A 21,850-nucleotide genomic window follows, 5' to 3' on the forward strand; every position below is an offset into this window, starting at 1 on the left:
GAAAAGAATCAACAAAGAAACTCATGCTATATAATGGAAGTTAATGTAAAGTTGATGTAAAAAACCAATCGAAAGAAGAGCTTGCTTGTCATGGAACACGTTTGGAAGCATGTGAAGTTATTGTACCTGCTGCTGCTGCTTCATCATGATTTTCTTCCCGTCAATTCAGAACACCAAATAAACTTTTCTAATATTGGTATTTTCCTTCTCATTTTTTTTATACCTGTGATTATTTAAACTTATAATTCAACTTATTATTAACTCTCTTTTTTCGGCATGTTTGATTTTTTTTTTATCGACAAATTTAAACCCAGTTGATACTGAAAAACAAATATGTTTTTTTGTGAGAAATTTTTCTAACATATACATCATCAAAGGTTTCTAACTTTTGTATTATGGAAAAATAAATAAGTATTGCTTATTTGATTCATTTATTTAAACCCGAGTTTAGAATTTATTATAGGCTTTGTTCACTTCAATAGATTTGGAATCGAGTGATTGAAGAGATTTGAGAAGATTTGGAGATAAATCTTTTTATTATTTATTTGAGTGAATTTGGAGGTAAGAGTGGATTTAAAGTTAAAGTTTGTGAGAGTTACTATAAGATTTGATTGATATGATAGATTAAAAAAATTTACTTCTAAATTCACTTTCAGTTACTTCCAAATCCACTTAAATAAACAACAACAAAAAAATTATCTTCAAATCCTATCAAATCCCCTCAATCACTCTTCCCAAATTCATTTTTTCAAATCCATTCAAAAGTGAACAAAGTCATAATGTTTGTGTAAGATGATTCTTGTATTAATAAAAAGACATTTTCTATTTTGGTGCACGCAACATGATTCTTACTCTTTTTTTATTCTCAACTTGAAAACAAAGCAACCAATTTTTTGCTTTTAATAAAAAAAAATTGTTTAGGGATTTTCAAGTACGTTGTGCCTTTAAGTTGTTAATTAACTTCATTAATGTTTTTATGATTTAATTTTGTTTGATTAAAGCCCTTATTTAACTTTATAAAACATTTTTAAATAGTCACATTATAAGTTTAATGGAAAAATACTTATTATTCGTGTTGGACACAGTGAAGGGAAGGTTTAATACATAAGATAGAACATGCATCCAATTATATTAACCATCATCATTCAACAATTACTCCAATAAGATATGTTAAATTATCGTCAAAATTTCACAAATAAACAAATTTCTATCAGTCAAATAAAATTTATTAACTGATTAATAGAAATATTTGATAAAATTTGTTAGTAAAATTTAGAGTTAAATATGTTTTTAGTCCCTAAACTATTGGTCGTTTCTGATTTTTGTCCCTCTTTTAAAATAAGATACAATTTGGTCCTCATCCTTTTTAAAATTTTGGTTTTAAAAAAACAGAAAGAACTAAAAGTAGTACAGATACCACAATTTTTTATTTATGGCTAAAATTTATTAATAATTGTTAATATATGTTTTCTATCCGTTAGTAAAATTTACCTATAAAAATTTAACAGACAAAATCTTAATCATATGTACAAATAATTTGCCGGTATCTATATTTTTAGTAACTTTTTTGCATTAAAAACAAATATATGTGTAATTAGGGTTATCAAATACTCCATTTGTAATAAGTTCAACAAATATTGTAACATCAGTTAAGAGATTTGGTTTTGGTGGTGGAGGACATGGATCTGGTGGTGGAGGACATGGATCTGGTCATGCAAGCAGCATGGGAGCGCACGGTGGTAGTAATGGTGAGCATGGAAATTTGCCACACCAAGAAGATGGAAGTATAGTCCCTTTATATGGTGCTGCTGCAGGTTCTGCTCGTGACAGAAACAATAATCATTACCATAGTAAAAGTAATGCCATATCAAGTTATGTATGCTTTTATAATTGTCTTCTTCTCTTTTTTTCTACAATTATAGGAATTTTTCTGTGTACCTAACATAACCATATCATATTGTCATTTTATGTAACCACATGCGACCATTATAAAAATTAATTCTCTTATATTAATTATGCATTTATCGATTTAAGGATTTTAAAATAGAAAACCAAAAAAATAATCTTATTGAAGAAAAATAAAATTCAATGGTCCAATAAAAATATAAATAACTTTTACACGAAAACTTACGCCTCGTCAAGTAAATTATTACTACACAGTAAAGGCAACAAAGTGTGATAAAGAAAATATGAAGAATTGAGAAGGGAAGAATTGGATAATTAGAAGAGAAGAAGAAATGGAAGAAGCACATAAATGAGATGAGTAAGAAGAAAATGATCTAAGCGAGCATAAATGAGATTTGTAGAAGGAATATATTGATATATTATAACTCATGTAATTAGTAGACTTGTAGACTGATAATGTACACTTAATTATGGTAAAAGTAATGTCACATCAACTTATGTCTGCTTGTGTAATTAATTGGCTTCTCTTTTTTTCTATAGTTATAGGAATTTTTCTATGTATCTTACCATAAACATATTATATTGTCATTTTATGAAAATGTAAACACATGTGATCATTGCAAAATTAACATAAAGAGAATTAATTTTTATAAGTGATTATATAAAATGACAATGTAATATGATTATTCTCAAGTATATAGAAAAATTATCATAACGGTAGAAAAAAACAATTATAAAAACATCTGCGGTACCAACACCATATAAATTCATTTGCTGCAGGAAAAAAAAAAAGGAAAAAGACAATTATAAAAGCAGACATAAGTTGATGTGACATTATTTTTATCCATTATTCACGAATATTCTTTTTAGATATTATCAACTACTATAGGATTTTATCTATAAATATTGGTTAGATGTATTTTTAGTTCCTAAACTATTAAGTTATTTTGGTTTTAGTTTCTCTTTCAAACTAAGGAACTTTTTGGCCCTTCACTTTTAGAAAACCATAATTTTTCGTCATATAAATAAAATGATTTCTTACTTTAAGTATTTTATTTTGTGGTATTAAATAATAAATTGTGATGTGAAACAATGTTGAGAAATATTGAAGGAAGGAAAGAAAATTAAATTAATATTGATTTTATATTAATTTTCGAAAAAAGTTGAAAGAGTATTTAACTATATTTGTTTGCGCTATTTTATTGATGAATGAAGTTTGGTCTATTGGTTGTTGTGAGTGTGCATGGAGTGGGGTGTGTGTTTGGTCCCAAGTTCAAGCCCTCCTAAGAGAAAAAGAAAATACTTTAGCTCTTTATAATTATATTTTATACTTTGAAAAGAGAAAATTGAATTTTTGGGGTTGTATTTACACCATAGAGGTAGTATTCCTACCTTCTTAGTTCTTTTGTTTTTTATTTATTTTATTTTATTAAATGTGAATTTGGATGGTTGGAGAGAGAGGTAGTATTCCTACCTTCTTAGTTCTTTTGTTTTTTATTTATTTTATTTTATTAAATGTGAATTTGGATGGTTGGAGAGAGAAAAGATAGGGAAAGGGTGGTGTCTTTATGATGGTTATGTGAAAGGTTCCAAAGGTAGTATCTTTTCTACTTTGCATGGGTATTGGGCACACTTTCTCTTAGCTTTGGAAAGATTATAAGTGACCTTTGAATTCCTTGGGAGGTTACCCATTTAATAAAAGTTATAGACTACCTAAATTAATATTATAGAGGCAATTTTGGAGAGCAACCAAGTTTGTGAGAGAAAGGAAGAGCCACCCTAGCTTTGGAGTTTTTGGACGTCACTTGTAGGAGACCAAGAGGAGTGGAAGTTTGTTGTCTAGTGAGGAAAACCTAAGAGCCTTTGGAAGCTAGCTTGGAATTGAGGTAAGGGGTTTAACTTGGGATATGACATAGTGTATGATGGGTAGAAGGTAACATTATAATGTTGTTGCATGTTTTCTTTCTTGTGTTGGAATTAAATTTAACATGTTGATGCATGTACTTTTCTTTCGGATTTAAGTTTCATGTGTTGTTACATGGAGAATGGGTATTCACATGTTCATTTTCATTTTTCTATTATATGGGGTATTTAATGGATTATACATGTTTATATTTTATGAAAAAGTGGTGTTGTTGTAATGGGTATACATGTTGGATGTATTGAGGTGTTGTTTGTGTATGAAAAAGTGTCATGGGTACACTTTAAAATCATTTTGTATATCTTGGTTCTTATTACCTTGCAAGAATTATATATTGTTGGGAACACTTATCTACATTCTTTAACCAAGAGTGTGGGTAGGAGGGTATTGAAAATTCTTTTCCATTGTTGGAAGGGGAAATAATGAGTTATGAGAATGAAAAGAGTGAAAGTGATATTTTGGTGAAGTTGTGTACATGGGATTGATGAAAACAGTGAAGATGAATGAAGTTGGTGTCATGGGTGGAAGAAGATCATGAAGGAAGAAGTGAAGAGTATATTGTGTGCATGTGTTACGTGGAAGAGAGAAATGAATGGAAGGAGGTATGTGTAGGTTGACATAAAGTGAAAAGAAGAGAGAGGGAAAGGAAGGTTAGTGTGCTGCAACGACTTAAGGTGTGGAGTGCGGAGAGAGTGATTAGAAAAATAAAATAACATAAGTAGAGAGATGTGGGGCCGTGGGCATTAAATGAAAGAGAGAGAGGAGTGAAATGAAAGAAGGGTAGTGTGTGAGGGTGTTTGTACGTAAATGAGGTTGGGAGAGTGAAGAAAGAAGAAAATAAAAAATAAAATGTTATGTGTAATGTGTGGGCCGTGAGCTTTAATGTAGAAAGGAGAAAAGGAAAAAAAAAAGAGTGGGAGAGTTATGTGCATGGGAGTGTGCTATGTAAACTTTGGGGAGAGGAAGATGATTTTGTTTTGAAAAGTCAAATGGAAAGTGGGGTCCACGGTTTTGTGAGAAAAGAGGAGTGAGTGGAACTTGTGTTTTAATTGAAAAAAGAGAGAAGAAAGAAGTGAAAGGTTACGTAAATAGTAAAATGGGAGAGAAAAAGAAAGTTTGATAAGAAGTGGGTGGTTTCATGTGGGACCTACCTACAAGTGAAAGAAAATGTAATTTAATAATTTTGGGATCCACTTGAAAATGTAGAGATAGAAGGGAGTGTGTTTAGAGTAAAAAGGGGGTGTATTAGAATTATGTGTTTTCTTTGATGTTGGGTATTAATTAAAAAGTGGGGGTGCACTAGAAATGTTGTTCTAGTTGATAGAAGTGTGAAATTAGTAATTTCACGGGGGTGCATTAGTAGGAAAAATAATTAAATTAATTTATTTAATTATTTGTGATTTTAATTAATTGTTGGTCAATGAATTTGGTTGACTTTATATATGATGGTGATGGTTGTGATGGTAAAGTTGTGAGAGCAAGCGTTATGTTATTTACTTAGAATTTTTGTCGAACCGATGGTGTTCGTATTGCGATACGATAGTGTGTTGAGTTCTCTGCGGAGACCGAGATTCGAGTGTCACCCTATCTTCGTGCGCGAGGACTAGAGAGGGTTGGCTGTCTCACCCAATGACTTCGGCTCGTGTGAGTATAGTGCTCGGTGGGTGCACCTAACCGAAGTTTTTACTCGTAATTCCTTGAGGAGTCGGGGAGATAGGTCTGAAGTTGCGATGGAAGACAACTCAAATCGCCCTGTTTTGCGAAACAGGTTTGATACGACAAAATTCAAGGAAACAACAGAAGCTTGTGAGAATAATCTGAGTCATTGTTTTGAATACCGTGATGTATTGTAATGTTATGACTATGATAGTCTGGGTGGTGATTATCTGGGTTGCGAGTTGAATAATGTGATGTATTGTAAGGTTATGACTAGTATAATCTATGTTATGATGTTATAACATTGAAATTATATGCTATGTTAGGTTCTTAGTTACTTACCATTTCCTTTTGTGGTTGTGGTTCCACCTACGATGATCGTACCTGTACGGGAGTAGATGACGTTGCTTATAAGGCAGAGATTGAGTAGAATGACGAGAGATATAGGAATAGCTACGGGTAATTTATCGTGTTTTAAAGTTATTTTATGTTTTTGAATAATGGATTTGATATTTGTAAGGTTTGAACTTTATGTTGTAAGACGCTTAAACTTTTGAGGTTTTGGTTCTACGATGTTACTTTTAAATAAAAAGAAATGGCGTAAATTTTGGATTTTGCTATTTTCTAGTGGAACTTCGTTAGGGGTGTTACAACTAGCGGTAGAGTGCCATATCATTTTTTTTTACACTGAGTCAATATGTCCCTTACCGTATGGTAATGCCAAACAGTATTGTTAATGGTCGAACGGTATTGGTAAGGCTGAATGGTTATGATGACTGAATGACCGAACAGTATTGGTGGTGACCGAACGATATTGTTAATGACCCGAACGATATTGGTAATAGCCGAATGGTTATGATGACTAAATGATCGAACGATATTGGTGGTGGCTGAATGGTTATGATGACCGAATGGTGATGGTGACCGAATGGTGATGGTGACTGAGTGATGATGGTGACTGAATGATGATGATGACCGAATGGTGAGCGTCAGATTGACTCAATGTGAGAAAAAGATGACGTGACACTACATTGTTAGCCAGCTCAACTTCTTTTTAACGTCGCTGGTTTTTGAGGACAAAAAATTATGTTTTCTTAAAGGAGAAGAACTAAAAAGTACCTTAGTTTGAAAGAGGGACTAAAAACAAAAATCGCTTGATAGTTTAGGGACTAAAAACATATTTAACCCATAAATATATGCAAACATGAATATTTTTGTTACTTCTAATCCAAACAATTTTATAATTGATAATAATGTTAAATTTTTTTCTTAACCACCCAAACATTATGGACTTAAAAAAGAAGAAATGCATTAACAAACTATTTAAGGAAATGCTATATTAACGTCATCTTTTTTCTCACACTGAGTCAATCTGACCCTCACCATCGGTCATCATCATCATCATCATTCAGTCACCTTCATCGTTCAGTCACCATCACCATTCAGTCATCATAACCATTCAGCCATCACCAATACCGTTCGGTCACCACCAATACCGTTTAGTCATTCAATCATCATAACCATTCAGCTATTACCAATATCGTTCGGATCATTAACAATACCGTTCGGTCACCACCAATATCGTTTGGTCATTCAGTCATCATAACCATTCAGCCTTACCAATACCGTTCGACCATTAACAATACTGTTTGGCATTACCATACGGTAAGGGACATATTGACTCAGTATCAGAAAAAGAATGATGTGACACTCCACTGTTAGCCAGCTCAACTTCTTTTTAACGTCGCTGATTTTTGAGGACGAAAAATTATGTTTTTCTAAAAGAGAATGACTAAAAAGTTCCTTAGTTTGAAAGATAAACTAAAAACAAAATAACTTGATAGTTTAGGAACTAAAAACACGTTTAACCCATAAATATATGCAAAAATGAATATTTTGGTTACTTCTAATCCAAACAATTTTATAATAGATAATAATGTTAAATTTTTTTCTTAACCACCCAAACATTCTGGACTTAAAAAAGAAGAAATGCATTAACAAACATTATAGTCACATTGTGCTTTTTACCGTTTATTACTTTTAGTTGTAACAGTTAGGTACATAAACTACATTTATCATTTTTCTTTATATCACATCATATTATCTATCATAGTCATATTTTCGTTCTCACCTCTTGTCATCAAAGAGAAAACAGTCACAATATAAACGGAAAGAAAAAAAAAAGTTAATTAACACCGGCTACTAGTATTTAACTCTGTATAAAAGTAAAATGATCCTAACAAAAATAACTTTTGGATTTTTAGAGGAAAAGAGAGAAAAAAAGAGATAATAAAAGATAGTGCTAAATGGAAGTAAAAAAAAATTGTGTAAAAATAATGGTGGAGAGAAATAATAACAGGTAGGTATAGATGTCTAAAATTAATGATGCATGATGTATCATTGTTATAATGTAAAACATTGATCTATAGCCAGAGGCTGAGAATCAGGCGATGTTATTCCTATCAGGGTTGATGTTATTTCGCATTCAACTGAAATAATTTCTCAAAGGCTAGAGCCATTGCTGTTGACAACTTCAGCAGTTAAAGAACATATGGTCATAGGTGTAATGATTGTTCACTTTGTAATGATTTTTAACAATATCAAACATGGGAGAGTCCGTGGCATGTTTCTTGAAGTCATCCTTCTTTCTATTTAAACTACATGCAAGATAAATATTGACGTCTAACAATGCTTTCAATTAGAAATATTTGGTTGGAATTGAATGCCATTTATACTTGAACATAGGAAGACTAGAATTGTAAACTAGGCAGGGAAGGCTTATAGTACTTATAGTAACTTCTGATAGCCATATTGGTTTATAGTACTTAAAAAGGTAAAGTCCTAACAAAAACTTCTCGCCAAAAATTGCACATCTTTTTCGACTCATCCAAATCATCGCAGAGAATTTCCTGATGCTTGATTTGCCACGCCATCAATAGTCTCTGTTGTAGTTTCGTCCTGCCAGTAGCCGAGCCCAAATGTAGTGCATTCTACATAATGGATTTGACATACATTCTTGATATGGCCAAACAAATCCCAGTACCTTACCGAGCAATTATCACAACAGATGCTTTAGTTTGTTGCCTATTCTGAAGCTAGAAGACTGCTTCTCCAAACGATATTTTTACTTCTTTCCAGTAGCTTTAATTTCTTTTATCAAGATTCGTCACCAATAAGTTTACACAAACGTGTATCATTTTGGCAATGGATTATCTTATCATAATAAATCAGATCATTGCAGTGAAAATCTATAACCTTCCACAACTAAATGGGGGAAATAATCATTCTCAACTCAAATTTAATGCGTAAAAAATTGAACTTAGATTATGAAATATATTAAAAATTCACATTTACAGAAGGATGATCCATAATCATAGATAACCTTATCAGGCCGCAGCATGAACTTCTATAATACAGAACCAGGAACGACATAGAAAGGAAAATACATGTAACCGTTTGAGTCCTTTATCAAATTTATCCTCTCAGCTCGTAGACTCTGGAATACTAAAATGTCCTCCAATGTACATATTGACAGGAACGATTATGACGCTTGCAGAGCTCAAAATAAATAAACTGACAGGGTGACAATTAGGATCTGCAGGACGGTAGAGAGATGCCTCCACAACAAGCAGCGATTATTAAATACAGAACAACAACAATCAAGCATGTCAATAAGGCCCTGTCAAAGACCAAAAAATACAGTCAAGAAAGTCAGCCCCGTGACTTTAAATCCAAATAATTTTTGGTATCCCAGATATAAAATGTATACTTTCCAAACTGTACTTTATTGTGTGTAACGTATGAAAGAAATTTTACTCACAGTAGTTTAAAATTTTTCATCCAAAGAGCTCTTCGAAGGCGCTTTGACTGTTTCCTAAAGTGAAATGCACTGTCTTGCATTGTTGCTGTCTTATCAACAAGAAGCTCGATCCGGTCACCTCTCTCCAATATTTTTTCAATGTTGTCCACCATGATAGTGCGTATCTGTAATATAGAATGAAAGTTCTAATCACCAACTATGAGAAACTAAGGGGCTTAAACAGACAAGACACATAATGTGAAACATCAATAGAATAAATAAAAGTACAGCATATATACATTCTAAATCCAAATGCTCTTCATAAACATACTTGTAAATCAATTAGTACACTACAATTTCTAGGAAAAAGGTAGATAACTTTTCCAATAAGCAATTTTTCCTATCACTCCTTAAGCACCTTATAAAGGCACCGGAGCATTCCAAGTCAAGAGGTATACCACCTCTGCGTGGCTAACCAACTTTCTATAAAGATAAATCCCAAATGTAATAGCTCATCATGGAGTTTATTTTTTGTTGAATAAAAAAGCTGGAGCACAAACAAATATATGACATTTGTGTTTTTCTTTGGTCCCTACGACAAACCACATCAGTAGTTATTGTTAATTTGATACATAACCAGATCATATGTTGGATAAAACTATCTGTCACTTACATTCCATAGCAATGAAAAAGGAAAAATTATCAACAAAAAACAAAGATGCATATAAAACAGATTACACCTTCCCCTATCACATTCTAAAACTTTATTTCTCCCTTTTTACACTGCTATATAAATAAAAGGGAGAGGATAAAGGAGAAAGACAAAAATAGGGAGGGATAAAGTTTTTTTTTTTGTAATGTACTTGCCTCACCAACTTCACCCCTCACACGATTGAGGGTATCGGCACTTTGATTACTGGAAAAGAATTCCATTTGCTGATGCAAAACCCTTGAAAACTCATCATTCATAGCATAAGCTGGTGCATAATTAGCAACTCTACTGTAGTTCTTCATAAACCTCATTTGGATATCTTCCAAGTATGAGAAAGGAACTCTCCCTGGATACAGACAAAATGAGTCATATCAAAGTAAGCACTTGAAAACAAAGATGTAACAGTAGTAGTATACAGTTTGGTTAATATTAAGTGATAGTTATTGTTGACACAGATTATATATTAATCCTTAAGTCAGTGTTGACAATAAAAAGGAATTGACAACGTTGACTAGTAATGATTAGATTGAAGAACTATGTCTGTAGTGAATTTTTGAAAAACAGTACCAAAATCTATTTTCTCTCACAAACGTTTTTAGATATTTGGAGCCTCAAATAGAGGCGAAAATTTATCAATTTTTGTCAGCTTAAAAGGTTAAAGTGTGTGGTTGGTTCAGTTCCTTTGGAGGAATAATCACTTATTTTTGTCAGCTTCATGACAGAGCTTTCAAAAGAATGTGACTATTTCCCCAAAAGTAGCCTATACCAATTATCAAACATGCCTTTAAAACGATTATCTATATGTTTTTCTATCAATTATAAGCATATCATTACTTCTTGCCAATAGATTTAGAAATCATTGATCATTTCCTTGTTCAGAACAAAGCTGACAATTTGGACTCAGTTGGTAAAGAGAGGAGAATTGTTGAGAACGTCTTCTAACTCAAAAGTCAATATAGCATTAGAGAAGAATGTTATATGTAGTTAAAAGGGTCATAATTTAACCCCACCCCTCCCTTCTTCCTCTATGAGATAGCATTAAATCTATCCATTTAGGCATTGGCAGGAAGGTTTTTCATGCAGAAAGACTAATGGTTAATTTCAAGATCAATAAAACATGGAGTACTCTAAAACGTAATAAAGCATTGAGGATGATATCCTATTATTAACACTCGAAAAACAGACCCTGCCAGGATTGCCATAGAAGCACTATTATTAAAGTCTAAATTTTCTTAGTGATCTAAGAGCGCATTCGTACATACAAATTAGGAACTGTCAAGCAGGAGGAAGCTAAAAAGATATAAACTACGAAACTTAACACAAAGGGTAGCCCTTGGTTTTCGAAAAAAGTTCATTTGCTGCAGTAAAAGACTAGTACGTGAGATGGCACTTGGGCTAAGGTTGAATCTGCACTCCTTTGGAGTTATCTATTTGTGTATATGATTATCCGCAACAGGACTTCCCCTAATTTAACAAGCTAAAGTAATGCAATCTCGCTCATTTTCTTCAATTTCTTTCTTCAGTTCCTTGGCCATAAAAAACAGTCTAAATCATGTCTAGGTGGTAAGATATTTGACATCATGACGTTTATTCAAAGTAGGGATTAAATGGTCTGTTTTGAATCACATTAAAAAATTCACATGATTCCTAAATTCTATAGTTACAAAACGTCTTTCAGAGGCATTCAAAGTGTTGTATCGTTAGTTGTCAACCGACACGTCACAGACATGTCAAATAAGGAAATCTTGAACAACAGGGGAACTCATACTAAGTGTATGTCAGTCCTCAAAACTCAGTAGAAGCTACAGACAACTCTCAACACAAACAATAAGCAAAACAGTTGAATTTCCAAGTCAATGAAGAACCAACAAAGAAACAAGCTTGCAGACTTCAATTACAACGTTGTTCAAATTACTAGACCAACGCTGGTGATTTTTAATAATTTTACAATACTTCTATACAAAAAAGCAATGAAATCCAAACACTTTATGTTCTAAAGAACAATTGCCTACAATACAATTAAAGATATCAAGGCCAACCCTACCTATTTCCTCTCCGGTCAAACCCTAGGGTTTTTAACTTCTTCCTTCTCTCTTACACACGTTCTCAATTCCGATCCTGCTTTCTTTGGCTTTAAAAAATAGGTCATGGGGAAATTTTCGTCCAAGAAAAACAACGCATCTCACTCACACAGAGTTCAAACTAGCATCTAACACACGCCACGTCTCTTAGGTAAATCCTACGTTCTAAAAGAAAGTGAATCGGATCGTACAACGATGAAATTAAGACTACGATTAAGAAGAAGAACTCACTTCCGAAGGTGTCGTTGGCCATACAGACGTAGGTGATGCCGTCGGATCGGAGTATGTGAAAGATGTAGCGATCCTGAGAGAAGCAGAGCCTGGAGTCGGACTCCGCTGGAAGCTTCTCCAGGATGCGGCGAGCGACAGCGCCGGTGTTGCCGGTGACGGCGCTGAACTCCGCCAGCACTACCGTGCCTCTGGCCACCAAGGCGTAGAATATCGCCATCGGCGAAGAGCTATCCAGAAGAACAGGGAGATCGTTCTCTGCCGCTCCTCCCTTTCTCTCTAGCTAGATCTTCGAATTAGTTAGCACGGCAACATTATTGTTAACAAAAACAGATCATTTACAACTTCATAATTGAAATTCGTACCTATTACTGTTACTTAACTTTGGAAAATGTTTTTTTACACCAAATAAATATTCACAATCTAATTTTAGAAGTAAAATAATAATTAAAAAATAAAATTTTATATTTATAAAAAACAAAGAATAAAAAATTAAATGTAAGGTGTTTTCTAATTATTATTATTGTTATTATATTATCTATGTAATCTAACATAATATTAAAATGAAAATAAAATAAATAAAGGATATATTTTCTGTTTTGGTGAGCACGATACCTTCCGTGATTGATTAACCCTTTAAATCCTAAATTTATAATTTATTATCTATAACATTTATTTAACTTCTTTCTCTTTTAATTTACATATTTTTTCCAATTTATCACTTTAACATTAAATAAATAATAATTTGTTTGATAAAAATATAATTGTGACTTTTTATTACTCTTTTTTCTTTATCAACATATTTTATTCTCAAAATGTAAGTATTATGTGTGAAGAAGTTGTTATTTCATAATTTTCTTAATTATATGCTACACAATTTATTACAACATTTTTCACTAATAAAGTGAAAAAATTGTTATTCCATAAACATCAAATTCGTAATTTTTTTATTATATAATTTTTTTTATAGGATATATATATATATATATATATATATATATATATATATATTTGCTAACGTGCGTACGTATGTTTTTCAGTTGTTATATTTTAGCAGTGTGTACTGGATTTTAGTAGACAAAAATACCCTTATATTATGGATTCTAAATTTCTAAGGTGAAGGGTATTTTAATAATTTTCATTCTTAAAACTAAAAAAAACTCCCCAAACCATTACTCACCTCCATCATTCCTCTCAACCCTTTATCTTTCATCTCTCTTACTCCAACATTTTCTCTATCATCCTATGGTAGTCCAGCTGAAAAAAATCAGAAACATTGACTATTAAACAATCTTACAAAAAATGATTTTATAATAAGTTTTTATTTTATAATTTTTGTCTTATCTAATTTTATCCAATTTTCACAAGCATAAATGAATTGATAATTGACAGAGAAAAAATAAAAAAATACTCGTTGTTAAACAATTTCTTACAAAAAATGATTTTATAATGAGTTTTCATTTTATAATTTTTGTCTTATCTAATTTTATCTAATTTTTACAAGCATTATGACATAAAATGAATTGGTAATTGGCCTGGAAAAAATCAGAAACACTCGTTGTTAAACAATTCCTTACAAAAAATGACTTTATAATGAGTTTTCATTTTATAATTTTTGTCGTATATAATTTTATCTAATTTTCACAAACATAATGACATCCGAAGGAATTGGTAATTGGCTTGGAGGATTTTTTTTAGAGATGATGATTCAACATATGCAGATGATGAAATTAAAGATGTTAGTGAAGATGATGAAATTGAAGTGATTTTGAATGAACCTTTGCCTGAAGGTGAATATGTCAATGACTCAACTCTTTACAAAGGCAAATTGTTTAACGGCAAGTGTTTATGACTTTTTCAATTGGGGCTATAGTAGGGATGACAGAGAAAAAGTTGGAGTGAAAAAGATGAAAGAAAAAGGGTTGAGAGGAACGAGGGAGGTGAGTAAGGGTTTGGGGGTTTATTTTTTTTTTAGTTTTGATAATGAAAATTATTAAAATACCCTTAACCTTAAAAGTTAGAATCGATGATATACAAGGGTATTTTTGTTTACTAAAACTCAGTACACATTGCTAAAATCCACCCCCCCCCACACACACACATATATATATATATATATATATATATATATATATATATATATATATATATATATATATATATATATATATATATATATATATATATATATATAACATGCACCATGTTTTTCTCTAATTAATGTAAATGTAATCAATCTGGTCATATAAATTATAGGATTAAACTTGAGTGTAGTCAGTTTTCTATAAATATAATTTTCATAAAGTCAAGTTTATCAATTTTATTATCACATAATAAATCATGTTTTGTCAAAATATATAGTTTACTTTTGTCAGAGCCATTAAATTCCCCAACATAATGGAAACCAAGTGTCCGAAATTGTCAAAACCTTTAAATTTTCGAGTGAGTAGAAGCCAGGTGTCAGTGAAAGGGCATCTGAAATTCAGAAAGTCAAAGACAGTGGCCGATCGGTTTAGTGACGGTAGTATTTAAAGCAAAATTTCAAACTTCGTGCCACTTTTCTGCATGCACACCCTTCATCTTCAACCTTCTGAACCTTTCATTTTCTCCTCATTCTCTCTACAATTTCCTTCTTCTCTCTACAAAATTTTACTCTTTTCTTCCTCCGATCAACATTCAGACAACGTTTGAGCTCTCCTGACATCAAGGACTTTCATTTAAATTGATCAAGTTGCGGTTTTGAAGTGGTAAGTCAAATCTCGTTGTCTTTTAGGATCCATGCATTCCTGTTACATGCAAAGTATTGTTTGGTCTTGCATGTGTTCATCAAGCTCTTCTCTGAAACTATTTTCCATCTTTGATTCCATGGTTGGTTCTTCTGCACCAATCAGAATCTTGTAGGAAGTCGTAGGAGTTACTTGGGATATATTCAGTACTGTGAAAGCTTAACATTTTATGGGTTTCAAGGTAAGGGAAGCTTGTATAATTTAATTATGATTCTCTGTTTTGAATGGTTGTATGTTTGGATGATGTTTTGTTTGGTTATTTGATGGATATGAAATATTGGTGTTACTGCATGTGCGTCTGAAGGTGTTGATGATTGATAAATAGCGTGAACTGGGTAAGGATAGGGCTTGATCATAAGTCTGCAATATTCTGCAGAATTATTACTTCTCGCTGAGAGTCATTCGTGACCGTTCGGTTTCTGTTATGTGTGTTCGGTCTTAACTGAGTTCTTCTTCAGTAGAACTTCAGTTAATGACCGATCGGTCTTGTATTATTTATAATAGAATATAGCGTTCGGTATAAGCATAATTTTACATTTCCAATTAGTAATCATCCTAGATAAGGTATTCATTATAGTTTAAGTTTTCCATATGATAAATATTCTCAGTTTGTAAACAATGTCCCATTATTTCAGTGATCGGTCTTATTAATGTTCGGTCTTGTACTAGCATTAGGTTTCTTAGTATATTCAACTAATATAAGTAAGTACTTATCTATAAAACGTTCGGTTATATTATCAGTGTTAAGTTTCAGCCCAAAAGTGTTCGGCCTATACTCATAGTGTTTTGTCCAACCCATTAGTGTTCGGTTTAAGGTAATAGTATTAAACATAAACCAATAGTGATCGGCCTAAGCTCTTACTGTTCAAGTTAAGTCAATAGGGATCATTCTAAGACAATAGCGTTTCTTCTAAGTCATAAGTGTTCGGTCTAATATTCAAGGGTTCAGTTTAGCTTTAGAATTGGGTTGTTCGGATGTTCGGCTTCAGGGACATTCGGCTCATGCTTGAGTTATTACTCTTCATATGATCGTTCGGTCATGTACACATATAGGGAATAATCTCTCGTTCGGTCTTGTTCACAGATTAAGTTAAGTTCTTTCGTTCGGTCTTATTTCTAAGATGAGATATTGTTTTCTTAGTTCTATTTTAAATGTATTGAGGATGAAGTATGATGGTATTTGAAATGTGATATGAATTGAGTAATATGGATGTGAAAGAGTATTCCAAGGAGGAATATCTCAAGATTTGGTATTGAATGGTAAAGTATGAATGTGGTCATGCTTAGCTGACGTTTATCCTAATAATATTATGTGATTACTCATTCTCAAGTAGAGAGGAGTAAGTCATGTGTGAGAATGGCAGGAGGTCCTAGTCCATAAGGTGAACTTGGACGGAACGGACTAACCTCGGGTGACAACTATTGAGGGTATCCCAGTTATTACATCACCCGGGTCCAAAAACGTCGTAGCTACACAAAATTCATACAGTCCGAATAGTCAGAGTAAAGTTGTCGGTCGCTGCATGCAATGATGAATGATATATGATTTTGATTAGTTGTTGTATGATTAAATCATGGAATTATATGTTTTACTGAATTAATTAAATTACATAAACTTACCATATTTCCTGTCTTGTTTGTTTGTTCTTCTCATTGTCGTTTCTGTTGCAATGATCATCCGGTGGATGTGAGCAGAAGGAGAAGAGTTGCTGGAAGAAGCTCTGGAAGAAGTGGAAGTGAAAGCTGAACCATAAGACGTTCGGTCGTTAGAATTGGTTCTATTTTGTATAACCGATCGGTGTAGGCTTAGTTTTGGAACCGTTCGGTTCATGCCATCGTTTTGTAAGGTTTAAACTCTGTAGAATCTTAGTAAGGTCGTTCGGCCATAACTGTACCTTTTCCTCTTTTAACTGCATTGTAATATTATTAAGAATGAGTATTCTATTATATAGTTTTACACTGTATTTTTGGGATGTTACAACTTTTATTCACTTATTATTTTGAATATAGTAAAAACTATGAAATTAATTTATTTTGTATTAAATATACTATTTATTCTTTTTTAAATTAAAATAGAATTTAATATATATATATATATATATTAAATTGAATTGGCGATGAAACTTAAATGAAGAAATATTGAAACCAAGACAAATCAGAAAATAAAATATAAAGACTAAAATAATAATTAAATTTAACTTTTACTATCATGTTCTATCTTCTCACGACTCAAAATAGATGATGTTACCTTAAAAAATATACAACTTTTACAATATATTAAGATGATTGGTCATTGTCATTGTCAAGAACTCTAATTTTAACCACAATAATATAATTATATTGTTGGACAAAACTTTTTATAAAGGATTCTCAATTATACATAAATGAATCATCTCATCAATCTCATTATATTTAGAAATTGTTATAATGTTTCATTTGTTTGCTAAAAAGTGCTACTTTCAAATTATACTGACTTAACACAACCATTATATAAGCTCTCACATGATGTTCTTATCAAACTAATGAATAACAAATCCAACAATATTGTCATTCTTAATACAAATGTTTTATAACTTTGATGGTAATTTATTATAATAAGCATGCAATAAAGTATAAGTATACAAGTAGTATAAGTTTAAGAGGTATAACTTATTTCCAAAAAGTAATAACTAACTATTGTGTAAATATTAGAAACAATAATGTGATAAGTGTAAGTATAAGTATAACAAGCAGCATAAGTTTAAGGTATAACTTATTCCTAAAAAGTAATGACTAACTATTGTGTAAATATTAGAAACAATAATATGAAAAGTGTAACGACATACAACACTCAAATTTCAAAGTCAAATAGATATCATACATTACTATTGGATTACAACTCTTCTTCTTATTGTTAAATGAAAATGACTTTTAATATATTGCAATTCCATACATACTATCTATGACTACAATGTTTTTCTCTTCATAATCCTAGGTCCCTAAATTAAATGAGTGAAAGATAAAAAAAAAATATCCTAAAATTAATTAAAAGAAGAAGAAATCATATTTAACCTATAATTATCTTGTATTTTTTTAGCTTATCATTTACTATGTTCGTAAGGTATTATAAAAAATAACACTAGAAAACACTTTTTTTATGTATCTAAAACAATTTAATTTCATACATTTATGTACATATACTTTTGAGTTAGTAAATTCATAATTATAATATATTTCAAAATGTATTTTAATTATTTTTTAATTTAATTATTTTAACCTTTAATAAATTTTTAATTTGACAAATAATTGATGAATTTTAATATGTCAAAATTTATAATAATTACTAACATAATTTTATTTAAATGTAAAAAATATGTCAATTATTAATATATATGAACATTAAAATATTTATAGCAATTATCTATTATTATTTGTTTATTTATTTTTGTGTAAGGTTAAAATTTTGAATTTGGATATGGTGGAGGTTGGAGATTGTTCAGTGAAGTAAGTAGTACGGTTGAGGAAAACACTAGTTTGGATGGATTTAATTTAAAATTTGATTCAATTATAATTTAAAACATATTTTCTAATAATATTTAAAAATAAGTAAATTTATTATAAGTATAATACTATATTATAGAAATTATTATTTATTAAATGAAAAGTATCATCAACATATAGTTTTTCCAAGATAAACTTATATTTTTTACAATTTAGTAACATTAAACCAAATTAAAGTATGTCGAATCATAACATCAGGTTGACCACATAAATTCAACCGTACACGGTGGTCTGTTGTGCACTCAACGCACGTGCTGTGACCTGGTTGGGAAATGTCATTTTCAGTATGTAATAATACGATTAGTAGCAATAAACTAATATTTTTGTCTCATAACTATTAAATTATTTTATAGTCTTGTAAAATTATGTAAATTTTATTTATACAGTATAACGAAATTTATATAAGTTTTATTATGAAAATGATCAATAATTTTGAAACTAAAATAATATTTTTAAATAGTAATACTTTTAATGTTTATTTTTTATTTATTATAAAATAGTTATAATAATTTTTTCTTTTTTTACATCTTAATTATACCACTTTCACTATAGAAAAATTATATTTTTCTTATTTTCTCCTTTTTTTAAATGGTATCTGAATCTAATTTAGTAATGAGATTAAATTTTAATATTAAATTATTTTTTTTGGAAATTTAAGTCTCATGATAAAAAATAAATATGAAAAATAAAATCCAAAAACTTATTTTAAGTGATGACAATTTTATATCTGAAAATTAGACTGAGATCTTTTTGTTAAATTTTTTTCTTGAAAAAAATATCTTATTCTTAAGACACATCAATCTCTCCATTAATAATGTCGAAAGAGCTTCTACTATAATGATTCGAAAATGGTTATATTTCTAAAGAAAAAAATTAAAGAATAAAATAATAAATGTAAAGTGGTTACAAAATTTTGTTAAATGTGAAAATAATAGTCCCATAATGATTTTTTTAACTGTTTGTTGGTGTTTGGTTGGACAACAGCCTAAGTAAACATTTTAGTTTTAGTTTTTGGTCAACGAAATAGAAAAAAAAACAGTTTCATGAGAAGGATTGTAACAAAAGCAAAATCGCTGAGTGAGTGTTTAGCTGATGAAAAGAAAAGTGGGAACGATACATGAACTGATGAGTTGATGTTTAATTAATTGTTATAATAATAATAACAATAATTTACAAAGGCTAGTGGGTGTGGAAAATAGATAGACTTGATGTTGAAATTAGATAAAAATAGTGGGAAGTGTCGTCTAAGCAGAAGTATCTGCAAACAAAATCGGGTTAAATAACAAAACTTGTTCTTAACATGATATATGATTATTGTATGTCGTAAACAAATATGGTATAGTTTAGTTTCATTATCTATGATTTGGTCGATGTCATATTTTAACGAGTCATTGAGTTCATGAGTCCCATCACAGCAAGAGGAATTTGAGTTAGAACCAATTGAAGTGTTCCCATTCCAATTCCCATGACGGTTCTTGAAGCTGTTCCTCGTTCCAATTTCTGCTACTTGAATCTCCAGCTTCTGGGAGCTGAGAAAGCTCAGAAAGCTGAGAAAGTTGGAGCAAGTGAGAAACTTGAGATGAACTTTGATGAAGACGTGACTCTGCTCCTTCTGCCTCTGATGGACGGCGATCAAATGCTCGAAAGCTTCCAGATACGATATACACCCGATATAAGCTGAACTCGCATCTCAACTACACGCCATACATCAAAGATTACGATAACGAACATCAAAATTAAACATGTGAATGTGATGTTAGGAAGAGAAAGAGACGAAGAATTTGCAATTGTGTGTGTACCTGAGGGGTGACAGGGTTGGAGATGGCTCTGTACTCGTTCATCTTCCATTTGGTTTTTCTTCCCATAGGAGCTTTTCCTTTGTAGAACACCATGGATTTCTTCACCCCAATGACTCTGTTATCAGAAGAATAAACATAGCCAGGTGAACCAGTAGCTTTCCAGTACCCAGAAGTTGTGGTTCTGCTAGGTCTCCCTCCTCTGGCTTCTCTCTCTTGCCCAGGCGAAAAGAAAAACCATTGCTCTGTATCCCCACGGCAAAGCTCCCCCGCAAGTGCTGCAAACAATTATTTTACAAAAACGACTGAATCATATGCACAAAAGTTTGCTTATTTATTTATTTATTTATTTATTTATGAAGCACATACTTGGGAGGTTCCATGGTTCCAGGGCATTGATATCAACAACTGGAATAACTCTATCTATGGCAGCAGTAACAGCAGCAGCATTATTTCTTGAAGCTTCTAGCTTGTTGCGTAGGTAGAAGCCAACAAGCTCTTCTTCTGTCGGGAAGAAGCGAAAACCAGGTGGATGATCTTCCATGATGTTTGGCATAATTTTGATGTCTGTTTTACTTTTGTGGACATTGGAATGAGGTGAATATATATGTATAAACGAAGGAGAGGATTGAAGGAGAAAAAGATAGGGTGGTGGGGCAGAGAGATTCAGCGTGTAAATTTAGAAAATTGGCAAGTTTTGATGGAAACTTTTACGCGGTTATGGGAAGGAGAAATCGTCTATGTTATCCATGTTGGATACCTTATGATGGCTACATAGCTATATATCCAATAAAATGTTATTTTGAACAAGTCCTCCTCTCTCCAAAACCATATGACAGAGAGACAAAAAAAAAGTCTGCTTCTTTCAATTTCTCACTCGTTCTAGGTATCGGCAAATGCAATCATTTTATGTTTAAGTCAGCTAGGTTTTTGTGTAACCAAACCTAATTAATTCTTTCCAACCCTAATTTTGCAGAGATTTTTTGTCAACATGTTAATGGACATTTCTTCTGCGGATCTATCATCTATGCAGGGCAATCTCACTGGTGGAACAAGTCAGATATGTTATGTTTTCTTTTCCTCTCCACGAAATAATGTAGTTTTATTATTCCCATTTTATTTCGTTTCATAAAATAAATGTTTTTATTGTATAATAATTGTTTTAAAATAGGAATCACTTAATATTTCACCCGAGTCATGTGAATTGAAAAACATTAAAAAACAATATTTTTTTTAATTTCATTAATCTCTGTTTTTTTCAAAGTCCACTTATTGAAACTTTACATCGTAAATTAGACTAATCACTTAAAATGACATTACTGTTAAATAAAGGGTGCTGAGAAAATTTTATTTAAGTATGGTGTATCTGATAAAATAATTGTTTGTATCTAAATCTACGAAAATTTATTGTTTTTTATTACACATG

The 21,850-nt window shown here is 31.3% G+C and overlaps 3 protein-coding genes across 4 annotated transcripts; 1 reads left to right on the plus strand and 2 right to left on the minus strand.

The window, feature by feature from the left end:
• The first annotated feature begins 72 nt into the window (after positions 1–72).
• Positions 73–1,978, plus strand: LOC108340192 (uncharacterized). 2 transcript variants are annotated; one of them, XR_008249110.1, is made up of 2 exons: positions 73–196; positions 1,677–1,978. XR_008249110.1 is itself a non-coding variant. In XM_017577403.2 (2 exons), the coding sequence occupies exons 1-2, from the start codon at positions 91–93 to the stop codon at positions 1,940–1,942; spliced, it is 399 nt and encodes a 132-aa protein (XP_017432892.1). In that variant the 5' UTR covers positions 80–90; the 3' UTR covers positions 1,943–1,978. The 2 variants fall into 2 exon arrangements, 1 of the variants encoding a protein (XP_017432892.1); XM_017577403.2 differs by having other exon boundaries at positions 80–196; positions 1,650–1,978.
• A 6,801-nt stretch (positions 1,979–8,779) lies between these two features.
• LOC108338824 (vesicle-associated membrane protein 714) lies at positions 8,780–12,631 on the minus strand. Its single transcript, XM_017575860.2, has 4 exons — positions 12,306–12,631; positions 10,149–10,339; positions 9,303–9,466; positions 8,780–9,161 (listed from the first exon to the last, which is right to left on the minus strand). Exons 1-4 carry the CDS (start codon positions 12,520–12,522, stop codon positions 9,071–9,073), a joined length of 663 nt encoding a protein of 220 aa, XP_017431349.1. The 5' UTR covers positions 12,523–12,631; the 3' UTR covers positions 8,780–9,070.
• Positions 12,632–19,758: 7,127 nt separating this feature from the next.
• LOC108340068 (NAC domain-containing protein 90) lies at positions 19,759–21,096 on the minus strand. Its single transcript, XM_017577296.2, has 3 exons — positions 20,794–21,096; positions 20,428–20,702; positions 19,759–20,322 (listed from the first exon to the last, which is right to left on the minus strand). Exons 1-3 carry the CDS (start codon positions 20,978–20,980, stop codon positions 20,059–20,061), a joined length of 726 nt encoding a protein of 241 aa, XP_017432785.1. The 5' UTR covers positions 20,981–21,096; the 3' UTR covers positions 19,759–20,058.
• Between the last annotated feature and the right edge of the window lie 754 nt (positions 21,097–21,850).

Source organism: Vigna angularis, chromosome 5 (genome assembly GCF_016808095.1).
Source record: "Vigna angularis cultivar LongXiaoDou No.4 chromosome 5, ASM1680809v1, whole genome shotgun sequence".
NCBI lineage: Eukaryota > Viridiplantae > Streptophyta > Magnoliopsida > Fabales > Fabaceae > Vigna > Vigna angularis.